Genomic DNA, 23849 nt, shown 5'->3' with positions numbered 1-23849 from the left:
GTTATATACCTATAGAAACAATAACAACGGTGTCATCGTCGCATTATAATTAATGCATATTCTTAATTAATTATTATAACACGTCATAAAATTGAATAATAATAATTTTACAATACATAACCCATAATATTGCAATTCGTAATAGAGACGTGCGTATATTATTCATGTTGTATTGGAGACTTGCAGTGTTTTGAAAATGCATGTTGGAGGTTCATCGTCGCAGGGCTCCCGTGAAATTCGATATTTTTAAATCTCTACACCGGATATGGTTTAGAAGAAGGAAAATACTGGCAACCAACATTTCTAGGCCTATTATATTATATTATGCGTGCGATGCCCGTGTACGAAAATCAATTTCGACCCGACGGCTGTCTGTTCGCTATACACACGCTTCGGTTATATTATATTATTATAATACGTTGTAATACATGAAATAACATACACTCCGTACACGTTTTGACGTTATGGTGTTTGAATTTTGACGGCGTGGCACGTACGCGCGTACCATGCGTATACACTATAATGCATATTATTATTGTAAATAGGTAAATGTAGTGCCCGAAATGTATATAATATATATATAATAGTAATAATATGTGGATGGGCGGTACTGGTATTATGCGATGATATAACACAATAATATATCATTATTATATTACTAGGTACTACCTATACGGCGCGGGCCGGACGCAAAAAACGGGAGCTCCGTGGACCGGAACTCCCGTGACACCGTACACGGGAGATTAGAGATTGTCGGGGGTTGGCGGGGAAACGATATCATCGTGGGGTCGGCGGCGGCGGTGGCCGGAAGTGTTCTTCCGCAATCGGTTGCCGGACGGACGGAACAGCCGTCACGTCAGTCCGTTTTCTGTCGCCACGTGTGAAAAATCGGACACCATGGGCTGCGGGACGAGCAATGTCGAGAACAGCCGCGGCCGTCTCCGCGCCGATAAGGAACTGTACTTGCCGTCGACGGAACTGCATTTCAACGCCGGTCAGATGCAGCGGCTCAACGACAACTTCCTGCGTGGTTATGAAAACTCGGGTAAGTGCGCGCGAGAGTCAAACACGCCTGCGTATAATATTATAGGCCACCCGCGCGACTGAATTTACTGAATGACCGTAGGCACCTCATAATAATATACGTCTTATACACGAAATCATTCCGTAAGGGATTTGTCCACCGCGAATGATGTGGCCGAACACATGAGCTGGTTGTCGATTTTTTTATCGGATACAAGGCTCAAATAGTGTACATATTATTCGAAATTGTATGACATTTATACGTATCGTTTTAACATATTACAAGGTATATGACTAATTTAACACTAAATAGTATAAGATATTTTATTGTTTCTATTATTTGTTATCATTCTGTAATATAATCATATATTTTTCGCCTCGCCACCAGGTGCCACAGTGACCGTCCGTCGTACTCGCACATTTTTATACATGTACACTGTACCATCATTAAATCTTTAAGTATACTTAAGAATACTTTATAAAGGAAATTACTATATTACTATCGGTAATATTAAACAATTTACAATATTTATAACAGTATACCTATAGTTGAAAATAGTTTCTGAAATTACCAGATATATTCAAATAATAATCGAAATCTGAATCAATTAAATGCGTTCTTACAGCGATAGATCGAAACCAGAAGGACACTAAGAGTGTATGAGTGGAATGTCTTTACAAAGGAATAAGTGTCATTCGAGGCATGAAGTAAGCGATGCATAGCTTATGCTTTATCGTACATTCAGACTGCTTTTGACGATGATGCAGCATCATGAAATCAACGTTAAGTACCAAATCGTGCAGGATCGATTAAGACCGTTAAAAAAGAAAAATAGTTTCTTATATATTTGAATAAAATATGTTTAACGGAAAGAGATCATAACAAAAAACTTCTTGTATTTATTATAATAATACATATCTAAACAATGATTGATAGAAGAAATAAACTCATCTATGAATATAGGTAATGATAAACTGCTAACAAAAAATTGTATTTATTTATTTATTTAATTAGCTTACAATACGGACGTGAGCCCAATTTCATATAATATTAATATAACAATTACAATAATGTGATAACAGTGAAATATAGAGATACATAAATACTTGGTTAGGTTATGAAATAGAAAAGAAGGGATCTGAATTGGCAATAGACATACAACGTCGAAGTGGTTCATTTAAACCATAATTTGTAGAGGTGGTAGGTAAATTAAAAGAGGTGTGTTGACGGGTGAAGCGTGGAGGGACATTTAAAGGAATTAGAGAGAGAAGGTGCGGTGAATCAATTTGCTCATTTAATAACTTGGATAAAAATGTGAGGTTAGCAGCACGCCTACGATTCGCTAGCGAATCTAGTTTGAGATACTGGTAAATAATTATGAGGAGAACATTCAATCTTAAGTGCATGACTGGTATATTTTAAAAATTTATTTTGGACTCGCTCAAGCATTAAAGCGTTTTGACCAGTACTAGGATCCCAAATGACAGAGCCGTATTCAAGGACAGGCCTATAACAAGCGAACAGTACAGTGCCTTAAGGGGAGAAGCCAATTTAAACTCAGTTGTAACACGCTTAATAAAACCTAAGATTTTAAGTGATTTACAGCAGATATGCAAAATATGTAAATGAGGGCTAAGCGTAGGACAGAGAACAAAACCAAGATCAGTGACAGATGAGTCAAGTGACTGCAGAGTAGTCTCATTAATCGCATATTTAAAATGAATTGGGTATTTAAGATGTGTAAAAGTCATATGGTGACATTTAGTATATTGTAAGTCTTCTCCAATTCATATAATATATAAAATTGATAAAAAAAAAAACATTTAAAATAAAAATACATCCAAATTAGCCATCAAATTGGGGCCACATTTGAGGGGGGCATTGGCTACAATTACCCAGAGTGCCAAAATTTTGTGGGCGGAAATTTGTTCACTTGTAATTTGTAAATTATTAAAACTTTTAAAAATGAAATTATTTTTATAACAGTACCTAGCTATTATAATATAATATTATATTAAAATAGGGTTGACGGTTTTTTCGGTATACCGGTTTTTGCACAAATACCGCTGCAACGGTATACCGTAATACCGGTACATACCGTAATACCGGTGCATACCGGAAAACATATTGTAATATAATGTTTTTTAAAAATTGTTTACTCCCTCAGCATATCATTTCAGTGTTTTTCAGTTTTCCAGTACCACGGTTTTTCGGTATTACGGTTTTCCGGTATTACGGTTTTTCGGTATATACCGGTATTGCGGTATATCGTTTCATACCGGTACCGAATCTAATACCGCAATACCGGTTTCAAATTTCAATATCGTCAACCCTATATTATAATGCTGTTTGAAATTTAAACAACTAATTAGTACATTAATGTATTTATTTATTTATTTTTGTGGCTCGGCGCGGCTTAGTTGCTGAAATAAATCACGCAACGCGATTGAGAGTAAGTAACGACTGCTTCTAGTTGCTACTTGCTACTAGTTCCCGGATGGGTGACCACCTGTGTCCAACCATACCAACCATTAAAACCCTATCAACCGTAACCCCTACATGGTCATTAGCTGGCCATAGTTTACGGATATAGGCCAATAAAAAAATTAATTTATTAATTTTACACCAATAAAATAAAGAAACTTGGAACTATGAATGCGCCTTATTTTGTTGTAATTTATATTAATTTCTTATAACAAGGATTATATTCATGCCAAGTGATGGAATAAAATATTTTCAATAACATAAATTTGGGTTTTTTTCAACGTTTAGAGCCGTAGAGGAATATTTTATATTGTATATTTTAATAAATAAAATGAATGTGCATTTACATACCAATTATAGGTATAAACATAATATTGTAGTATGTACACTCAACACGTGAACTAATACTAAGTATTTTAGATATTTTATATTTTATATTTAATTTATAATAATATAGGTAGTGGTTGTAAATGTGAAATATAATATTTAGTCGATCAATAAAATCCCTCTTTTTCGTTTTGTATAAATGTGTAAAAAGTCCCATAAAGTCCTTGAAAGCAGGGCTTCACGCTTTTTAAATAATAACAAAAAGAATCTTTAAAATCGATCAAGTGCAAGATGTAGTAGAAATAAGTGTTAATTTTGAATACGTTTCGAACTTTCAAATTTCACAGAGTCGTATAACCTACTAATGGTATCGCTTTAGATGTTTAATATATTTATTAGATTCTGAGCGGAGAGAGGAAGCTATTGTTTTCACAATGGTGTTTATTTTTTTTTCTTTTTCTTTTTATATCCTGTATACAAAATTTCTTCCAGAAGGAGTGTTTCGATTTCAACATATAGTACCTTATCTTTTAGAAAATTGGATCAAGATGGTACTTTGAAGAGGTCATTTTTCGATTATCTCAATAGTTATTTAAGGCCACAGGAAAAACCACCGGAAAATTATGAAAAAACGCTAAAAATTGGATTTTAATTTTTAACGCTTTGTTTATCACCATAAAAACGAATAAAAAATTATAATATTTTAATATTAATTCAACTTACATGATAAAATAAATAATAACAAAATATAAAATATCCAGACTGACAAACCGTCTCCGCTCAGAATCGTTTTTCTTATACAATGATATTATATCATTGAATTCAAGTCTAATACAATCCATTATACAATGACCCACTTGTAATCTACTGTACAGCAGAGCGACATCCACTTACCTGCTTTTTTTTATTTTGACGTTTGCACTAACAACGATAATTATTCTTTTCTTTGAAAAATTAAGTCAAGCGCTAAATGAAAAACACATCTTTATGTTAAAATGAAAACTATCTTGTACTATATACATTTTTAATGAGAATAGTGTTATATTAACTAGTGTAATATGTATGTTGTAGGTATAAAATTAATGTATACTATGAAAGTAATACTTGTAATATAGAAACTAGAAAGTAATCTTGAAATATTAATTTTAACTACCTAAATGCGTTGACTTATTTTTCACTTAAAAATCTTAATTTCTTATATTGAATACTTATATATATTTTATTACTTTCCGTGATCGATTAATTTCATTTTATGATTTAAAATACAATGTAAGCAGACCTTATTAATAATTTAGGAAACTATTTTTCATTTTTAAAAATGATTGTTTGAGATAGAGATATTATTACTGAAACAATATTTTTTTTCCTGTCATTGTATTACATATAGTTATGGGTTTTTTTAATGTATTTGTCTTATTACTTAGAGGATAGAAAAATGCTCAAAAAAGTCTCGCAATATATTTTAAGATCAGTAATAGTTACAATGTAAAATGTTATGTTCGGTTTTTATGGAGTTATAATAATAAGCGTAAAGAAAAACACCATCAAAATTATTTTGAATTTTTCATAGTAAAATTTATAATTAAAATTGTTTTATTGTAATAGGTTGTAAGTTTTGTATTTTTGATTATGTTTGTGATTAAAATTTTCTAAATTTGGGTTTTAAGGTTTTAAATTATTACTACAATATATCTTGTTAATTTTGACAAATAATATCTTTGAATGCACTCTTAAAAATCAGTTTTAATAAATGTTCTAAATTCTATGTGAATAATTATTTTTGTGAAGATTTGTAACAAATGACATCCGTGCTCTTTTATGATTGTACTACTCAAATATCGTTTTAGTAAATCAATATCTAAATATTTAATTAAAAAAAAGTTTAACTGTGAATTAATTTGTATAAATTGTCTGTATATATTCTGTTTCATAATTGAAATAAAATGTTCAATTTAAATTGTACTGCAATATTGTTTTTGAACATTTACCTTACCAATTTTATAATTTCCAGTATGTTGATAGTATACCTAATTTGTATTTGTCACTTTTTAATTTCTGGATCCATTTTTAAATTCTAGTAAGGTATTTTTTTATATTAAACATATTAAGCTGATTACATAATTATAAATATAAAGCATCTACTCTCAACTACACAAATAATTTGTGTAATAGTTATTTATTTCGATAAATTATCCTTTTTAATTTAACAATTAAAATATTATATTTATTATACATAATACATTAATACAAATATTATAAATAATAAATATATATTACACACAAACACTACAGCATATAATATACAACATATAATATAATATGTCAGTGAAAGATTAATTAAGATTAGTTAATATATATAAAAATGTTCAATTAATAATGATTCATTAATACATTGTTTTATAACAGTCTTGTAAAATATATTAATTATCAGATTTCTACCTATATAAATAGTTTCAGGATAACAAACATAACTATGGGTTTTTAATATGAAAAATATATTATACTATTTATAGGCTTTTTAAATATTGCACTTGCTTTTTGAGCTTTTGATTAATTCGTAACAGTTTTATAATAATTGATATTCTATATGGTTATTAAAGTTTCAAAATTATTTATCATATTAATTTATAATTAATTATATAGATTATAGGTATTTTACTATTTTTTATTTGTATTAAACATAGTCTTATACTCATTAAAAATTATGTGTAGATGACATACCTACTAGTTCATCATCACTAAACGTGGAAGCCATAGTTAATCGTATTATGCAACGTTTGTTGTGTGGAATTGGGAAGTTGGACAAACGATTCGCCTGCAAATTTTTGATCACTGCAGAACCCATGTCAACCTCAATAAAGGTCTGGTCAATAATTAAGATAAATAGTTTAACTTTTTTCCAATAAAAAATCCTATTTATAAGAAAATTATAATGTTATAAATTTAAATATAATTTGGTATATAGGGTAAGCAATATGTTAATTTTAAATGAATAATAATGTATTATTTAAATATATTTATTTTAATTAAATGCATATAATTTCAGTTGTCCAAAAGCTTTAGCTACTATGTACGACTTGACGTATTGTCAGAACCGAAAATTTACGAGGATGATTTTGACTACCAAGTAAGATGTGTAGTGGAAGAAGACGGCGTACCCCAAGGCTTTGCTAAAATCCGACTAGTCACCAATGAACCCGAAAAATGGGCAGATTTAATTGACAATGATGGATATCTCAGACGGTAAAACAACATACTAATTCTAATATTATAATAACAGTATATATTTAATTAGTACTTTAATAATTACTTTATTTCTTTATATTTGCATGGAATGAATAGTAAAAGTTGTTACCTAGCTATATAAGCTTACGGAGATAAAAAGTTTTTGAAGAAAGATAAACGAAAAACTGCAATTCTTCATTAATTTGTTTTGTTTTAACTATGTTGTTAGCCGGTAGGTAGGTATATTTTTTGTTGATCCAAACCAATTCCCATTTATTTTATGACTGAAAAGCGGAAAAAAGCAATTAAATTAAAATATGATGCTCCCACTTTATAGTTCCACCCAAAAAGTACCACAAAAATAATTACCACACAGTAGCACGTCATATCCGTTAACAATTCTGTAAAATATCATAAAAAAATATTATTCATTGAATTAATTTTATTTTTTGTCTATACTTGTATAATTTTTTAAATATTTTAAAAGTCATGAATATTCAGGAAAAATATACAATACATGTATAATACAATAATTGTTCATATTATATATTTCTTACCTATAAATGTCGACACTGTAATAAATTATGTTATGAAATCATTCAATAATTAGAAATTAAAACTGAGATTAATTTTATATGGTAATTTTCTGGTATTTGTTATATAGGTAACCTATGTGCATTTATTACATTTTTATATTTATTGTTTGTCCATAAAAAGTTTTTATATATCTTACAACCCCCCAATAAACACAATATTATTTGAAGTCACTAATGAATCGATAAATTATATCATATTTTGTTTTATATAATTTGTTACGATATAATGATATAATTTTAAAAAATATTTTCTGAATATATACCTATTTATATGGGTTTTGAACTTCAATAACATTAGAATAATCGAGAATTATCGTTTATATATTTAAATTAGTTTTTCACGATAAATTGAGTATTTTATAATTTATGAAATAATGTTATTAAAAGAAAATGTTTATGGTGTAACTTAGCGTAATCAAAATGTAATATACTAATTTATAATATATAATGTATACATATGTAGACATGTATAAATGTATAATAACATCAAGAAAACTATAGCAATATACGTATTTTATTGCACAGTTATATAGTTGTCAAGCGAGAAATACAATGAGCATTAATATAAAATATTCTACATAATATACTTAGCTAAATCGCTACGACAACTATAATAATAATATCGTTTGTTTGAATATACGTCCAATGGTGATATATATTTCACTCGAGTTGCTGTAAAAACAGAGAGCCAAAAAGGATAACAAAAGGGTAGGCTTTAGGGATTATTAAACGCAAATCTCCGCGATTGACTATCATTTGGGACTTATAACATCTACGTTTCACAAAATGCTACCGGTAATAATAATACGAATAATACTTATTGTTATATTGTTCAAAACGGGTTAGGCACTCGCAAAATGTTTTGGTATTGTTCTTGTGTGTTTAAATTTTCACAAACATTCACTTATAATGTATCATGTCAAGCTTTTAATGATCGGTTTTGATAAACGTGCGTAACCTCAAATTTATGAAACGTGTCAATTCTTAACATATCCAGAGATTTGATAGTTTGATAGCATACAGTACAGATACACACCATTAATCAAAATTTGGATTTTCGCCTGACTCATATTTGATAACCACGTTTTGTTAAACATCATACATGAACAAACTTAATAGAAGAAAAAAATATTTTTATGCCCTTTCCTCTCTCCGAGACAAGAGTGATCAGGATAAAAGTTTTTTTAGGTTTAACACACATACACACACACGCGCGCGCACGAATATAAGTAGTTATTTGTAGTCAACAAATTTTATTAAAAAAACCCCACAATATTTTATGAATTAATAATATTGTCGTTTCGATGACATCGATTATAGTATATTATATACCATCAGTATTCTTTTTTATATTCATAAATACCTTAAAGACTATATAGACTAGATAATACAATAATGTGTGACGGTATGATATAATATATTTTTTTTTTCTTATGCATTTCGGCCTTCTAGACTGTCTAACTATCCAAACGAATTATCTACCACTTCTCTTCATATTGCTTGTCTGGTTTTATTACTTTGACACATTTTTTTTTAACTCGGTATTTCTCACTTAAGCGTGGTATACCTAAGGGTGTTTTTCGAATAGAATTTTCCTGAATTACTCTTTTTATCAATGATTCCTCTTTTCTCTAATCCGGCTAGCGTCAGCTTTCTTTCGTAATTTCTTCTTTTATGATGGGTAGTGAAAACATAGACGATAGACCTTATACATACTAGTATACGGATCATATAAGGACGCGCAGTTGGGCAGTGCGGCCCTTGGCAATTTGCGTTATTGGCATATATTATTACATACAGTTATAGGTAAACAGTTTATTGTATCATCTAGTGCGCATGCTCCCTGTAATTCGGTAACACCCGAACAGCGAAGTTATGTCTGACTGCCGGAACTACATCTATACTCCGTCTACTAGTATAATGTCTATAAGTGGAAACAAGTTCTTCAGCATAATATCATTGTTGCGGCTTCTTCATTCCAAAGTGCCAGAGTAAGACACAAGGTCTATACATTCTTCTTCTTAGAACTTGTCGTTCGAATACTGAAAGTTTTTTTTAGTTTTACTCGGAGATCAAGCACCGGACTTCAAAATGACTTGATGTATCAGAATCATGTACAAATTAATGTTTAGTCTTTTAGATTGTCTTTTAGATGGTCTTTTGGACCAAGCACATTCCCCTGATCTTAATAAAACCTATTTTTCATTTGTATATCCGAGTATTCCTCTCCATTATCAAGTCACTGTCTTATGTTATTATTGATAATAGGTATTTGAAATGAGAAACTATTTTAAGTTTATGTCCCTATATATTATTATACCCTAATTTTAAATGAGAATGTAGAATTTTTTTTTATATATTTATAGTGATAAACTAAAATTGCGCTTTGTTGAATTGCTGGCCAAGTCCGCTTCCTGCAAGAGTGACTTCGTCGGTCGACCCGAAGACGTAGACGAAAGTTACTTGTGCGGGTGTCCTGGTAAGATCGTCGACGCGGGAATGCTGCACGAGATCCTCAAGAGTCCCGCTGACGAACATGTGTTTTTTGGGATGGGTAAGTGTGAAACATAAATCTATACAGTCTTACCATGTAAATATAGTATATATGTAGTATATATTATATTATTATGGTTAATAGCTATAAATTATAATATTAATTAAACGCAGGTAGCACCGGTTCCACTAAGTTTCCCGACCCGAGAGATCTAAGGATCGCCGTCGTCGAAGACGCGCAGTGCGTTAAGTTGCGCATATCTGGTCCTAAAACGTCCGGCGACATCGCCGTCGTTCTACTTCCCGCCATCGAGTTTTCCGGTTGGCCTAAATACACAGACGTCCTGTCCAGAATACCACTCACTCATCCAGACATTCTCATACATCAACAAGCTACGACTATGGTGAGTGTACACATTTTAGAAAAGTTCGTAATCACAAACTAGAGGTTTATTTCGTTGTAGCCGTTATTTTAGATTCTAATGACTTGAAATCGTATAATATTGACAATACATGATGTCCATCAAATGGCAAATTTGATTTCTCGAATGTTATAAAACTAAATATCATGCACAAAAGCCCCCGTAATCGTTTTCAATTATTATTATTATACCGAATAAGCAAATATTTTGAACCCACTGTATAGTATACAGTGGGTTCAAAATATTTGTGTATTACAATTACACGATTAGATTGTATACGTGGGTGCCGTATATTATAAATTCGATTATATACACACGGAATTATATATTATAATAATATTTACAAATTTCAATATATTCTCATACCCAACTAAAGTATACACTTGAATACTTAATAGGAATTCATGGTAATTAGATTATTAAAATATTCACATAAATTAGATCTATAAATTGGTTATCTCATATTTTTAAAATAAAACACGAAAATCGCTTTTTATTTTTTTTTTAAATAAAGACCCCCCACCCAAAAAAAAATAATAAAATAAAATGGATAAATAAAAATACAATATACATTCTACGATATTATAGAAATGGTGTGCACTTCTAATATATCCAGGCAATTTTTTTCAAAAGCACACATTAAAAACGTTAATTAAAAAATAAAAAGTGATATGATGAGAGCAAACACGAATAGATTATAGATTAATAGATTATATTAGAAAAATATAGATTATATACATTCATATTATAATGTAATTATTTACATATTATGTTTATAATTGTTTTAAGTGTGTTACTATTTTTATGGACCTAAACTAAGGTTTTCGTCACACAAAAAAAGTTGAGGACCACTGGTATAGATAATAATATATTAATTAACGAAAACACAAGATGAATAATCGATGAGGATAATATATACTAGTAAATTGTAAATTGTACGTTATAATGATTTACACGACTATTAAAATTATATAATATAATATACACGCATGTATCGATTCGTTGGCGTATCATAAAATATAACATTATATCGATCGTTTTGTATAATATATTATATTACAGGGATACTACGCGGTTCCGGTGGCGCCACATCCAACGGTCAGGTGTTACGGTCGGCCGGCCACTTTTCAGATGAGATTCCCAGCGGCCGAGTGTCTGTACCAGACGCACTACTCGGAACGGAGCGTGGTGAGCAACATCTACCACTTCCTCCGGACCAAGGTGCCGAAGTTGCGGAAGGGCGAAAATGGCGTGTGCGTGGTGAGTGGTTACATGCTAAAGACGCTGCTGTGGTTCCGGCTGGAGGCGTACGGCCGGGTCGAGGACTGGGACCACCGGTGCGTGGCCGTGCACGTGCTGTCGGTGCTCGACGCGCTGGTAGCCGCGCTCAAGGCCCAGCACCACCGGTCGTACTTCTACCCTTACGCCAACGTCGTGCTGAACGCTCCCCGGGCCTGCCGGACGATGGTGTCCGAAGACGATTACCAGAACGACGTGGAGATCGTGGAGGCGTACATGTACGGGCTGTTCGAGAAGTCTATGGGCAGCGACTCGATCGTCACCGGACAGGCATTCCAGAACACGGACGCCGATTACTGGCAGAACCTGGAGTCGGTCATGCTACACAAGTGGTACCGGGTACTGGATACCATGGACCCGAAGCCCCGGAGGTTGGATTACTCGAGGAAACAAGTGGAGTATATCGGCGAAGTGTTCAAGGGGATGTTGGCCACCAGGCACTGCGTGAGCATGATTTGACTATCATTATATTAATATTCCGAACCGTTTAACTACAGTTGATTCATATTATTTACGGAGACTATAATATAATAAAAGGCTAACTGTTGTAGTTTACAAACACCTACATTTACAGGAGACGCTTAAAACGTGATAGTTACCAAAATAACCGTGTTTAAATTTAATTAAATAAGTAAATGCATTGTTATTTAGTTATAATAAGATAATTGATTAATCGATAACGTTAAACAATTGGGTTGGTGATTATATTGGTATCATCTTAACAATTATCTATATTCATATAGAATACGTGCCACCCCCCCCCCCCCTGACTACGGCACTGATATAAACTGTTCATACAATTATATGTCATGGCTGTTTAATTTCCTGTGATCGGACACAGCATTTTGATTGGCCAGTGCGTGTAACAAGTCTGATATAATAATATTATAAAATTCACCGGTGTCATTCGGCGGTGTGTCCGTAAAGTTAACGCGGTAACCGGTAATTTATATTATAGGATTCGGCGGTACAGTTTTTGTGTCCCACATATTGAAATAATCATACATATTATAACATATATTATATTAGTTTATTACCTATATATTTAAATTATCGCCCCTCCTAAAATATATTCTATACATAGAATGACCATGGCCATCACTGCAGTCACTGGTATAGGTGAACATCGGTCATAATACCTATATTATGAATATTTTATACTTACATTGCATATCGTGTCACGGTTATATAGGTGTGCGTTTTGCTTATCGGACTGAAGTATTATTACGGTAATGGAAATTGCACGCTATGTCACTACAACGGTTTTAACTATGCATTACATTATGAGAACTACGCATGGGCGGAACCACTACCGTAAATCCTTAACCGTGACCATATAATGTAAATACTCAATTTGAAATTTGACGAATATAATAATATTAGTGACGATGTGTTGTTTAAACACAGAAATACGCTAAATAAGTCGAGACGTATAACACTGAAACGTCAGCCGAATAAATTTGAAAAATTACCTACAAAAGCTCTCGACGCTGTACAATAATATTATTACTAATGAATAAACGCGGCTAGGAACGATCTGGATTCAATTAAATTATACCACTATACCATTTATTGTTAACACTTCCCTTTGGCACACCTACTGCAATTATTACAACATTAATTAATTTTCTTGAGATAATACCATACATAGGTACCTATCTATAATTAAACCAAACATCAATGTAAGATAATAATATATATTATATTATGGTCATGCCTTAGTGTTCTACTTAAAATGTATAGGTACCCATCAGCACATTTTACCGAACAAAATTCTGTTTGGGATAAAAAAGGTTTATCTACAGAAAAAAAATTTGAATGAACGATAACATTTGCCAACGAATTACATTAAAATACAATAATAATATAGACTAGAAAATGAACTATAGGGTGATTTACAGTTTTTGCTCGTAATATTTTGTAAAATTAAGTAAATTGTTTAGATTTCAACGGGCGCGGCGGAATCGTCGTCCGCTTGGCACTTTCTGACAGAAGAAAAGATCCCGCGGTGCAGCACAGGGTTGGTAGCTGGAGACGAGATCGGGCTGGACGCCGCGTATCTGGTGTCGGTTGTCGCGGAACAGGCGCTGGCCATTTATGGAGCCACCCGGGACAAGAAGGACGACGACCGGAAGCGGCGGCCGTTGCGTTCGGCCGTCGTCGCCGACAAAAAGAGCGGTGTCGCCGGTAGTGGCCGCCGCGGTCGGTGTTTCGTGGGACGCCAGCGCCGCCGGACACCGTCCACCGGCGGTGGACCGGAAGCGGTACGCCGGTTGCTGTGTGACGTGTACGCGGACGCCACGGTGGCCGAAATTTCTGGTGACTCAGACCTGGTGCGGTTCGTACTCGGACGGTTACAATCGGCGGCGACGGCCGCCTCGGCCACCAACTTCCGACTGATGCGGTGCAGACGACGACGCGTCGGACTGGGCCCGCCGCTGTCGCTGTTCCTGCGACAGCTGTACGACGTGTCGCATAGCACTTGTTGGCACCTGGACGAGTGGCGGCGAAGGTGGGACCGGGACGAGCTACGTTCGTTGGGCGCTTTTTCCAGACTGCTGTGCAGGGACGAAGTGCGGCCTACCGATGCGTTGTTGGACGCCATACAGAAAGGTATAAGTGTGGTTAATAAATTGTGTGGTATTTAATATTACTATGTTGGTAAGGATGTATATTTTTTTAAATATCGGCGGTTCAGTATACAATTTGAAAACCCAGTAAATGTAGTGTGTACACGAGCCGGTTAACTGAAAAAACTGGATTCACGTATGAGTATTTTTTGTAATACGTAGGTATCAAATATGATGGCCACGGAAATTAATGTAAAGAAAAAAAAACGTTTCAAGTAAAAACATCAATATCGAAAGTTAATATTTATTGCTTATCACTATAATAATGGAGTCTCATAGTAATTCAAACTAGGTCAAGTCAATAATGTGCTGACTGTCTCACAAAGATCTCGGACTTCTGTGAAGTACTGTTAGATTTTCAAATATAATATATAAAAAGCAGTCAAGTAGGTAACCGTATTCTGTTTTACAGAACGAACGTGTCGAGTATACTTGTCATTGAAAATAGGTAACTGTAATGTGTGTTTTATAAATTTAAATTTAAAAATTAATTGAACTTAAATTTTAGTATATTTTGGTCTACGTTTTAATTATTAATTATCTGTATGTAGTATTGTTTTTCTCTTCATGGGGTTTTATATAATAAAAATAAAATAAATAAATCATGGAATATGATCAAAAATGATTTTAAGTTGAAAAATGGTCTACTATGACTATTAAACAACCAATTATTTTATGAATAATTTAAAAATTTAAAAAACTTGTTGTACTTTCTTGTTCTTCTTGATTATTTCAAAAACTACTAGAAAATTTCTACTTATGAATCCCTTAAATATAAAGTAGATACAATTTTCTACCAGAAACCTCCCTCAAAATTGATTATCGGAGCATTTCTTCTACTAGAAAATTAATTTACAGTAACAATAAAAAAAACTGCACCATTGTAGAACAAATACATTCATCACCGCTCATAATCTAATACATCGAATTATAAATAATAATATAATTAATATTATTGACATTTTGAAAACCTTTTATTTTAATATTTTATGTTTGGTAATTAATAATATCTAAAAATTAAATTATAAATATCATATATAATAATTAATAAGTAATAACACATTTGAATGATTTAAAAATAAATACATATTAAAAATCATAGTACGTTTGATTAACACACAGGCCTGTAGTATTTATGGGGAGGCCAGCGTAATTCCCCCCTCTCACAGGTAGAAGTAAGATGGCTGTACAATGTACATGTTTGTGAGATTTTTTTTTGTATTAAAATATTGTACAACGTAATTAGAATTTTTTTTAACAAGTTATAAAACAAGTTTATACGTTTTTTGAAATAAATAATTTTCCTCGAATTTTTACGGTCACTCTGTATAGTGTATAACCATGTGGCACGTCAGCTTTGAACATAAATATGTATACTTATAAAATCTTGAACGATTATTATTTATTTTGTATTTCATAATTTGTCGAGTTATAAAAAGAGCACTTTAGTACAACTGTATAATATAAAATACTAAAATTGCCCTATAAATGCAAAAATATGCAAAACAATTTTATATTCATAATCGTTAGTTCATGAAACACGTTTTGGTATAATTTATATAATTTTTTCACCAAAACAATAAAAACAATGCAAAACTGTATACATATCTGTTTTAATTATTATATTACAATTTATTTAAAATTTAAGGATTTACACTTTCATAATTTGTATTTTTTAACCTAGACAGTGGACACAAACCTATTGGGTGGACCAAATCCCTGTTTGGTTGGTTTTGAATATATAGCGTCTTAGTATCCCAAAAAAGTGTTGAGGGTGGGTAGTTGTACCAAAATTAAACTTCAATAATTATTAATTTCTATATTAGAAATATTGTTGTTATGCGTTTCATAAGTGCCGCCCTCCCACCCGCTGTTGGAGTGACATAATTCAAAATACGGCCCCGCTAAGTGCTAACACAACTACTGATAGTTCAAATTGTCTGAAAAAAAAAAAAATTATAATCATATAATATTTATCTATAATCTGAACCAACTGCTTGTATGTAATTGTAATCAACTATAGGTACATAATATTGTCGTGATTATATACCTATCAATTATTTACAGTATCTATAGTTATTAAATTCGACGTTAGTTATATCACATAAATCACGTCTATAAGACTCCATTGTATAAAATTCTACAGGGTGGTCTTGGGCCGACAAACTTCTGTTGGCCGCCGTCGAATTCCAGGACGGCGTGGACATAGTCTGCACGCCGGGTCCGGGGGACGTGCAACGTTTCAGTATATCGCTTTCGGAACCTGAACAGGAAACGTTCGCGTCCCGAAGCCTGGGCCGGGCCGCGGACAGACAACAACGGTATTCCGCTCGGGCGGACACGGTATCCAATAAATTCAAAACGGTTAGAGGTAGGTGAATTACGTTTTTCACATTTTAAATCACGATCCTTCCTATACTCGGCCGCCCCCCTCTCTCCACCAACACACCACACTATCACGATTAGCTCCAATGAGCAGCCAGGCATAGCGACTGCCGCCGGCAACCTTCCGCCCGTAACAAAATAAAAAAACATCGCATCCTACATTATCGTCTCCTATACACAAACCCGTAAATGTATAATCCAATCATATAGCATGTGCACAGTAATATCATCAGAATATCAGATATATATTATATATAGCTATTTATATGTTAAACATCTCTACACGGTCCTTTGTTTTTTTTTTGTCTCTCGTGTTTGCATAATATATATGTATATATCGTCTGGTCACGACAGGCATGTCGTTTTTGGACGCCGACAGCTCGCTAAACGAAAAGAAAAACGCTCCAAAATCAACCGTCGCCTCATACGTCCGTCTACAGTGGCAGAGTCCAATGACGGCGATGATTGCGTCCAACAGATACAGGAGCAACCACCGAGTCCTGGGAAACATCGTCAACGCCTTGATAAACTTACAAAAGTACACAGTGAGTATTCGTGGTCGAAATTAACACAGTACTACAGTCGGGTCGTGTCCACTTTCTAATTAATAACATTCGACCAACCGACCACACAGCATTTGGGAAATGATAATATTTTGAAAATATTTTGGAGTGCTTGAGTAATGAATATTTGACTAATAATATTGTATAAATATTTTATTCTCATAAAATAATAAAATATTGCACAAAAATGTTGACTTAATATTTTTATAATATTTTTAAAAAAAATATGATTAAAATGTTTTGTTAATGTTTTTTACAAAATATTTTTAAAAAGTGAACTTCTTGGCCAAAAAATATAAATAAAATATTTCCTTATTATTTACACAACTGTTTCAAATATTTTGACAACTAATATTGTTTTCCTGAAAATATTTATACAATAGTTGGGAAATATTAAAATGTTGTGTGGGCGTTAGCTGACATCATAATCAAAAATTTGTATTACAACAATTATTTATTATTGTTGTATTGCGTTTAGTATCTCCACCAAAAGTTTCTGATCACTCTGTATATAATTGAATGCACCTTGTTTATTTCTTTAGGGTAAAATATTAAACAATTAATAAAATGTCAAAGAAATGCTCATCTTAAAATACTCTATTAATGTTCGGTAAATTGCTATGGCTAACTAGATAACTCTGTACAATGTAGTATTCAAAAAACTTCCATCAAATATAGACCTCGTGTATGCTTAATGTTCGTACATATTATAAGTATGTAATATAGATTCTGAAAACAAAACGTAATAAAAACGATAACTATATTAAAGCATAATGTGACTATAGATTGATAACATATTAATGGCGCAGTTTATAAAATCGTTATGAAATACCACTCTGACACGAAGAGGACGGGTTTAGCATAAAAAGTATTAGCAATCTTACTAGACGAGTTTTTTTATGATATTTAAAATAAAATAAATTATTTTAGGAACGAATAGCTTGTATAAATTTCAATAAATTTGATAACAATCATTAGGTCCATATTAATAGCCATGAAGGTAATTATGCTTTATAAATACAATTTTACATATTATTATAGGTATAGTGTTATTGAAAATAACTGCATTTATGGATTTTAATTACTGTTTTAAAACATATGTTTCGTATATATTACACAATGAATATATCGAAAAAAAACCAAAACACTTGTTTTTAAATATTGAAATACTTTGAAAAATACAATACGTCAATTCATCGTGCAAAATAACATAATTCAATGTCATCGTCATTAAGGTCGTATACGTTATTGGTTTACAATTTTAAATAACTTTTTGAAAACTAAAATTAAAACCAATTACCGAGCAAATTAAAAAATATAATATTTTAACTAGGTACTATATTTTATGTGTTTTTATATTATATTTCAATTACCTTATATTATCATGGATAATTAAAATTAAATTTTGTTGATATTAGATTATAATTGAACCTTTACTACACATTCACATATTATTATACCTACAAAAATAGAAAAAAAATGTTTGAATGAAATTTTTTTTATTGGTCTAAAGCCCGGCAACTATGGCCATTAGCTATTGTAGGGGTTATGACTTAAGGTTGGTAAGGTGGTTGGCCACACGTGCAGTATGTGCCACAAGGTTTTTGACACTATGGACCCGGGTGGTCACCCATCCGGGAACTAGTAGCAGTGGCTGTTACTTACTCTCAATCACGTTGCGTGATTGATTTTAGCCACCACGCCACGCCGAGCCACAGAATGAAAGTTTATTATATTTTATGTATAATGTATGTATTATATTATATTCAACTTCAATACACTGTTATTTATTCGAATACAAAAATACCTATATGTTTTTATCCACGTGTGTGACTACCCGTATAATATTTTTCACATAACATTGAATTTATTATTTATTAAAAGTATTGGACATAAAATATTTTAATAATTCATATTCATACGTATGTATAATCTGAATATGTTCGAATATTTCTTCATATAGTTTACCTATAATTACGAAATTAATATAACAATTAGGTATACCTAATACCTGTGCATTATTTCGGTTATACCGATATAAGATTTTTCATAGTTTCTCTTTGTTTGATGTTTACTTTGAACATTTGATGTTGATCAAATAGGTATGGCTATTGGCTAACTTATACATTTGTATCATACGAAATAAATAAAATATAAAACAGAGATTGTGGTAAAAAGAATTTTGAACCTTTACTTAAAAATATAAATAGTGCACACGGAGGAATATACTAGTTACACAAAACGAATGACCAACGAGTATTAAACCGGTTAAAGGTATTCAAATTTTTACAACAGTCTACATTAAAAGCTTTCACAGGTATATAAAAACTGAAATAAAATTGATAAACTGACGAAAAGCGTACGCAGACGTATGGTGCGACATATTTTTTTCAAATGATTTTTTAATCACAATCACTACTATACAGTTTAAAACCATTGTGTCCGATCTAAAAGAATATACAAATTTTAGTAGGTTAATTTTATCATAATAAATGTAGAAAAATATATAGAAAGATGAATATGAAGAAATACAAAGTCCGTATTTTAGTCTAAACTTTACAAAACAGATGGTTTTTAACGAACATTGTTTTAGTAATACAGTGTTTTACAAAACTTTTTAGAGTTTTCCATTTGAATATTTGATATATTATAAATAAATTTACTCGTTTACTTATACAGAATGTCAACAGATGGAGTCTTATCAGAAGATAGAGTAAAAACTTGACTTTATTTAATTATATATAGTTTGAAAGAACACAAATATCGAAGAAACAAAGTTTAAATTTTGAATAATTAAAATGATTGAAGTACCTACGATATAACAATGCCTATAGGTACCTATTCTATTGGTATTAATACATAATGCCTATGAATGAATCGCTTTTAATTTAAATATTGCTCTATTTGAGTTTAATAATAATCTAGGTCTGTGACAAGGTATGTTCTTTGTGACTGTGAAAGTACACCAATACATATTATTAATGATTGAATACATACATATTATTTCTGTAGAGTGTATATACCTATGTGCTGTGTATCTTTATTGAGAATATCACTGTAATGTATGTGGTAAATTTGAATTTAATGATAAATCATTGTATACGAATAAACAATTTAAAGGGAAAGATACTGGTGGATCAGCCTCTAATACTAATTACTTACCTAATTGTATTGTATCTATTATTTATATTATTATTTGTAATAATTTCTTAATTTGGTATGGGTTGAACTCCTTGAACTACTTTTTGCAAAAATATCGACCTCCTACCTACCTACTGTAGAATGGAGTGAATGAATAGCTGAAATTGGCTTAAATATTTTCTAAATTAATTGTATATAGAAAAATGATAACATAAGCCAGAGGTTTTCAATCGCGATCATTCTTATGGTGTGCCTCAAGCGTTGGACCTGTCAATTTTTTTCTAGTAGAGATCGAAAACTTAATTGGACGAGTTTGAACTTCAAACAATTATTGTAGCGCATTGTGATTAAAAAAAAACGAATTGGGTTCCGTGTAAAAAATCAAACTGTACCTACCAGTTGGGTTCCGTGTTATAAACAATGTTGTACTATAGTTGGGTTCTGTGTTAAAAACTATACTGCACCGATTGGGTACTAGAAAACAAAAACATTTTCCTTCCCATGAACATCTATCTGTTATTACAGGTATCGTTAATAATGTTTGCCGAATAGAGTTAGGTCTGACTTAGGAAAAATGTTAACGTGGTGAACGGGCATTTTTAATCTGTTTAGCAGCCACAAAATGAATTATAGTGACATGACAGTATAATGTTATACGGTGTTTGGCCGGGAGGTGTTGCAGGAAATGTGTGCGGTATTGCCGGAAGACAAACAAGGGCCGGTGCTGGACGACATCCGAAAGATCAGCAAGGAAAGACGGCGGCAACGGGGCGCGGCACCGATGTTGGCGTCTGCCACGGCTCGCCACGGCCAGTCTGCACCGGCCGACGGATTGACCGGCGTCTACCGGTCGACGTCCGAACTGTCGAATGCCGGCGCGATGGCCCCGACCACAGACGAAGGCAACGGCCACAGTGCGGGCGTCCTGCGGAAGGCCGACACGGGCACTCTGATGGCCACGGTGCGGGCGGCCAGACGTAGACAGTCCATGTCCGCCACTGTCGTGTACAACCCGGCATTCTACGACGCGCCAGAATCACCACCCGTGGCCACTTTACCAGCGGCAATCAACCCGGCAGGCCAACCGTATCTACACATGACACCCGAAAACGGGTTCAGTCTGCATAGCCGGCAGCGGCCGTATCCGGATCTGGACGCTCAATGATGGCGCGGTGACATCGGCGGCCACCGTGGCACGGACGCTCCGCCAATTTACGTGTGATTAAGTGACCACGGTGACCCGGATCGTTATTAAACTCACTGAATATTTCTCAATTCACTCGACAAGTTTTGCAAAGTTCCATTGATTGACACGTCAATATGAATTATCACATTGTTATGATTTCCAAACAATGGATAGTGGCAATATTGGTAAACAAATAACAATATCCCCTTCCCAATAAAAAAACAAGCGCAATCCACGCGTTAGAGAAAGTTAAAAAATTGTGACCCGAGAAATTATTCATACTTGAAATATACTGTTAATTTCTAATATTTAATTTATCATTAATTATTTTTTGTTTTATAGAAAAATGTACTTTATTAATTTATTAACAGTATTATCAAATTTATCAACACTAATATTATTCATTAAAAATTACGAAATGTATAATTGTAGTGAAACCTAAACTACAAAATTAGAATTATTTAAAAAAATAAAATTACGTAATATGAAAAAAAGCCAAGTGTATGTCTTGATCGGTGATAAGTAACCTACTCTATGAAAAATGCATTACCTAAACCTGCTTAATTTATATTATTTAGTACCTATACATTTTTCAAAAAGAATTGAGTTTTGAGTGTAAATATCAGTTTTTTTTCGTTAAATGGAAGCCAAATTCTCAATTCATCGTCACTCATAATTTTTACGATCGTTATTTTTATTAATAAGTAAAATAATATGTTAATAAAAAAAATTAAAAAATTAATAAAATCCTTATATTTTACAACGGTTTATATAGTAACATAAAAAGTGTTCCATACCGGAAGACATTGGCCTGTAGGCAGGTTGCCGGTATAAACGCATAATTAACAATTTAATTAACTATGATTAAATATAGGTACACAACTCTGTTAATATGTCTACTCACGCCTTGATGGGATTGTTTTTGACATGAACTTTAGAAAACTCTAATGTTCATAGTATAGGAGTATATAGAGATGATAAGACGACGGACTTATATAAGAGTGGCGTTACAATTTAACGCGTAGGGTCATGAGTTCGAATCTCACAACCGTATTTTTATTTTATCGTCCAATTTCTGATAAATCTCTATGACTGACCGTGTCAATAATAACTAGGACCCAGAACTTGATGACCTGAAAATCGTTAAAAAATAATTTATATTTTATGTCTTAAAATATTGAAAAATTATGTGTAATTTGTTTGGGATCGCGTCTGCTGAAAATGTATCTTTTATTCGTTCTCGAAATGAATACTTAAATTGTTCATTTAATTATAATACAGTATGTAAATAATATTAGTAATAAAATAAAAAAAAACACTGTACTAAAAAAATTGGTTTTTGTATGAAATATGAATTTAAAACAAACATTAAAATATATAATCATTATATATAATACAAGAACCTTATTTTACTTAATAATTTTTTAGGGGTTTTGTGTAATTACTAATTTGTCTTGAACGGTAACAATTTTTTATTTTATGAGAATTTAAAAGATAGTATATAAATTATAAATATATATAATGTAACTAAATATGACCTTTAAAAGTTAATTAGAGCTTTAACAAAAAAGTTTTAAAGAATTTAAATACCTGATTATTATATTAATCCCACCAAATTCTTGTGGAAGTATGAATTAAAATTAAACAAATCATTGGTAAATAACCAAAATTGTGGTACAATAATAATAAAGTATTATATAATATTTAAATGATTTTAATTTTATTTCAATGTATATTTTTGTTTTACAATCAAATATTATAATATATTATCTATTATTTATTTTATCCCCCTTTTTCTGTAAGTTTAATAAATATGTTAATTATTTTTAAAACCATTTTAATGATTAAAATAAACAACTATAATATTCATATAAGTATTATTGCACGTTATAATGTTTTCTATAAATATTTTAAAAAATAAAATAATTGTACTATTCTTTAATTATGAAGTAGCGACATTGGACGTAGGAGGGGGCTCCTTCTATCATGTCGTCCAATCCTGTATACTTTCATTCCCCCCATATTAACTATTGTTTACATTTTATTACAGATTGTACAAATATTCATGTATGTT

General features: G+C 32.0%; 1 protein-coding gene across 2 annotated transcripts; it reads left to right on the top strand.

The window, feature by feature from the left end:
- Positions 1 to 827: 827 nt before the first annotated feature.
- On the top strand, positions 828 to 23052 carry LOC100575086. Of its 2 annotated transcripts, none has more exons than XM_008182354.3 (10): positions 828 to 1045; positions 6548 to 6696; positions 6882 to 7078; positions 10023 to 10210; positions 10324 to 10553; positions 11634 to 12314; positions 13814 to 14483; positions 16647 to 16871; positions 17240 to 17430; positions 21272 to 23052. In XM_008182354.3, the coding sequence occupies exons 1-10, from the start codon at positions 898 to 900 to the stop codon at positions 21752 to 21754; spliced, it is 3162 nt and encodes a 1053-aa protein (XP_008180576.1). In that variant the 5' UTR covers positions 828 to 897; the 3' UTR covers positions 21755 to 23052. The 2 variants fall into 2 exon arrangements, with proteins under 2 accessions (XP_008180576.1, XP_003242843.1); XM_003242795.4 differs by having other exon boundaries at positions 829 to 1045; positions 21263 to 23051.
- Positions 23053 to 23849: the final 797 nt, after the last annotated feature.

The sequence above is a fragment of the Acyrthosiphon pisum genome, chromosome A1, assembly GCF_005508785.2.
Source record: "Acyrthosiphon pisum isolate AL4f chromosome A1, pea_aphid_22Mar2018_4r6ur, whole genome shotgun sequence".
Lineage (NCBI taxonomy): Eukaryota > Metazoa > Arthropoda > Insecta > Hemiptera > Aphididae > Acyrthosiphon > Acyrthosiphon pisum.
This window is presented reverse-complemented; position numbering and strand designations above follow the sequence as displayed.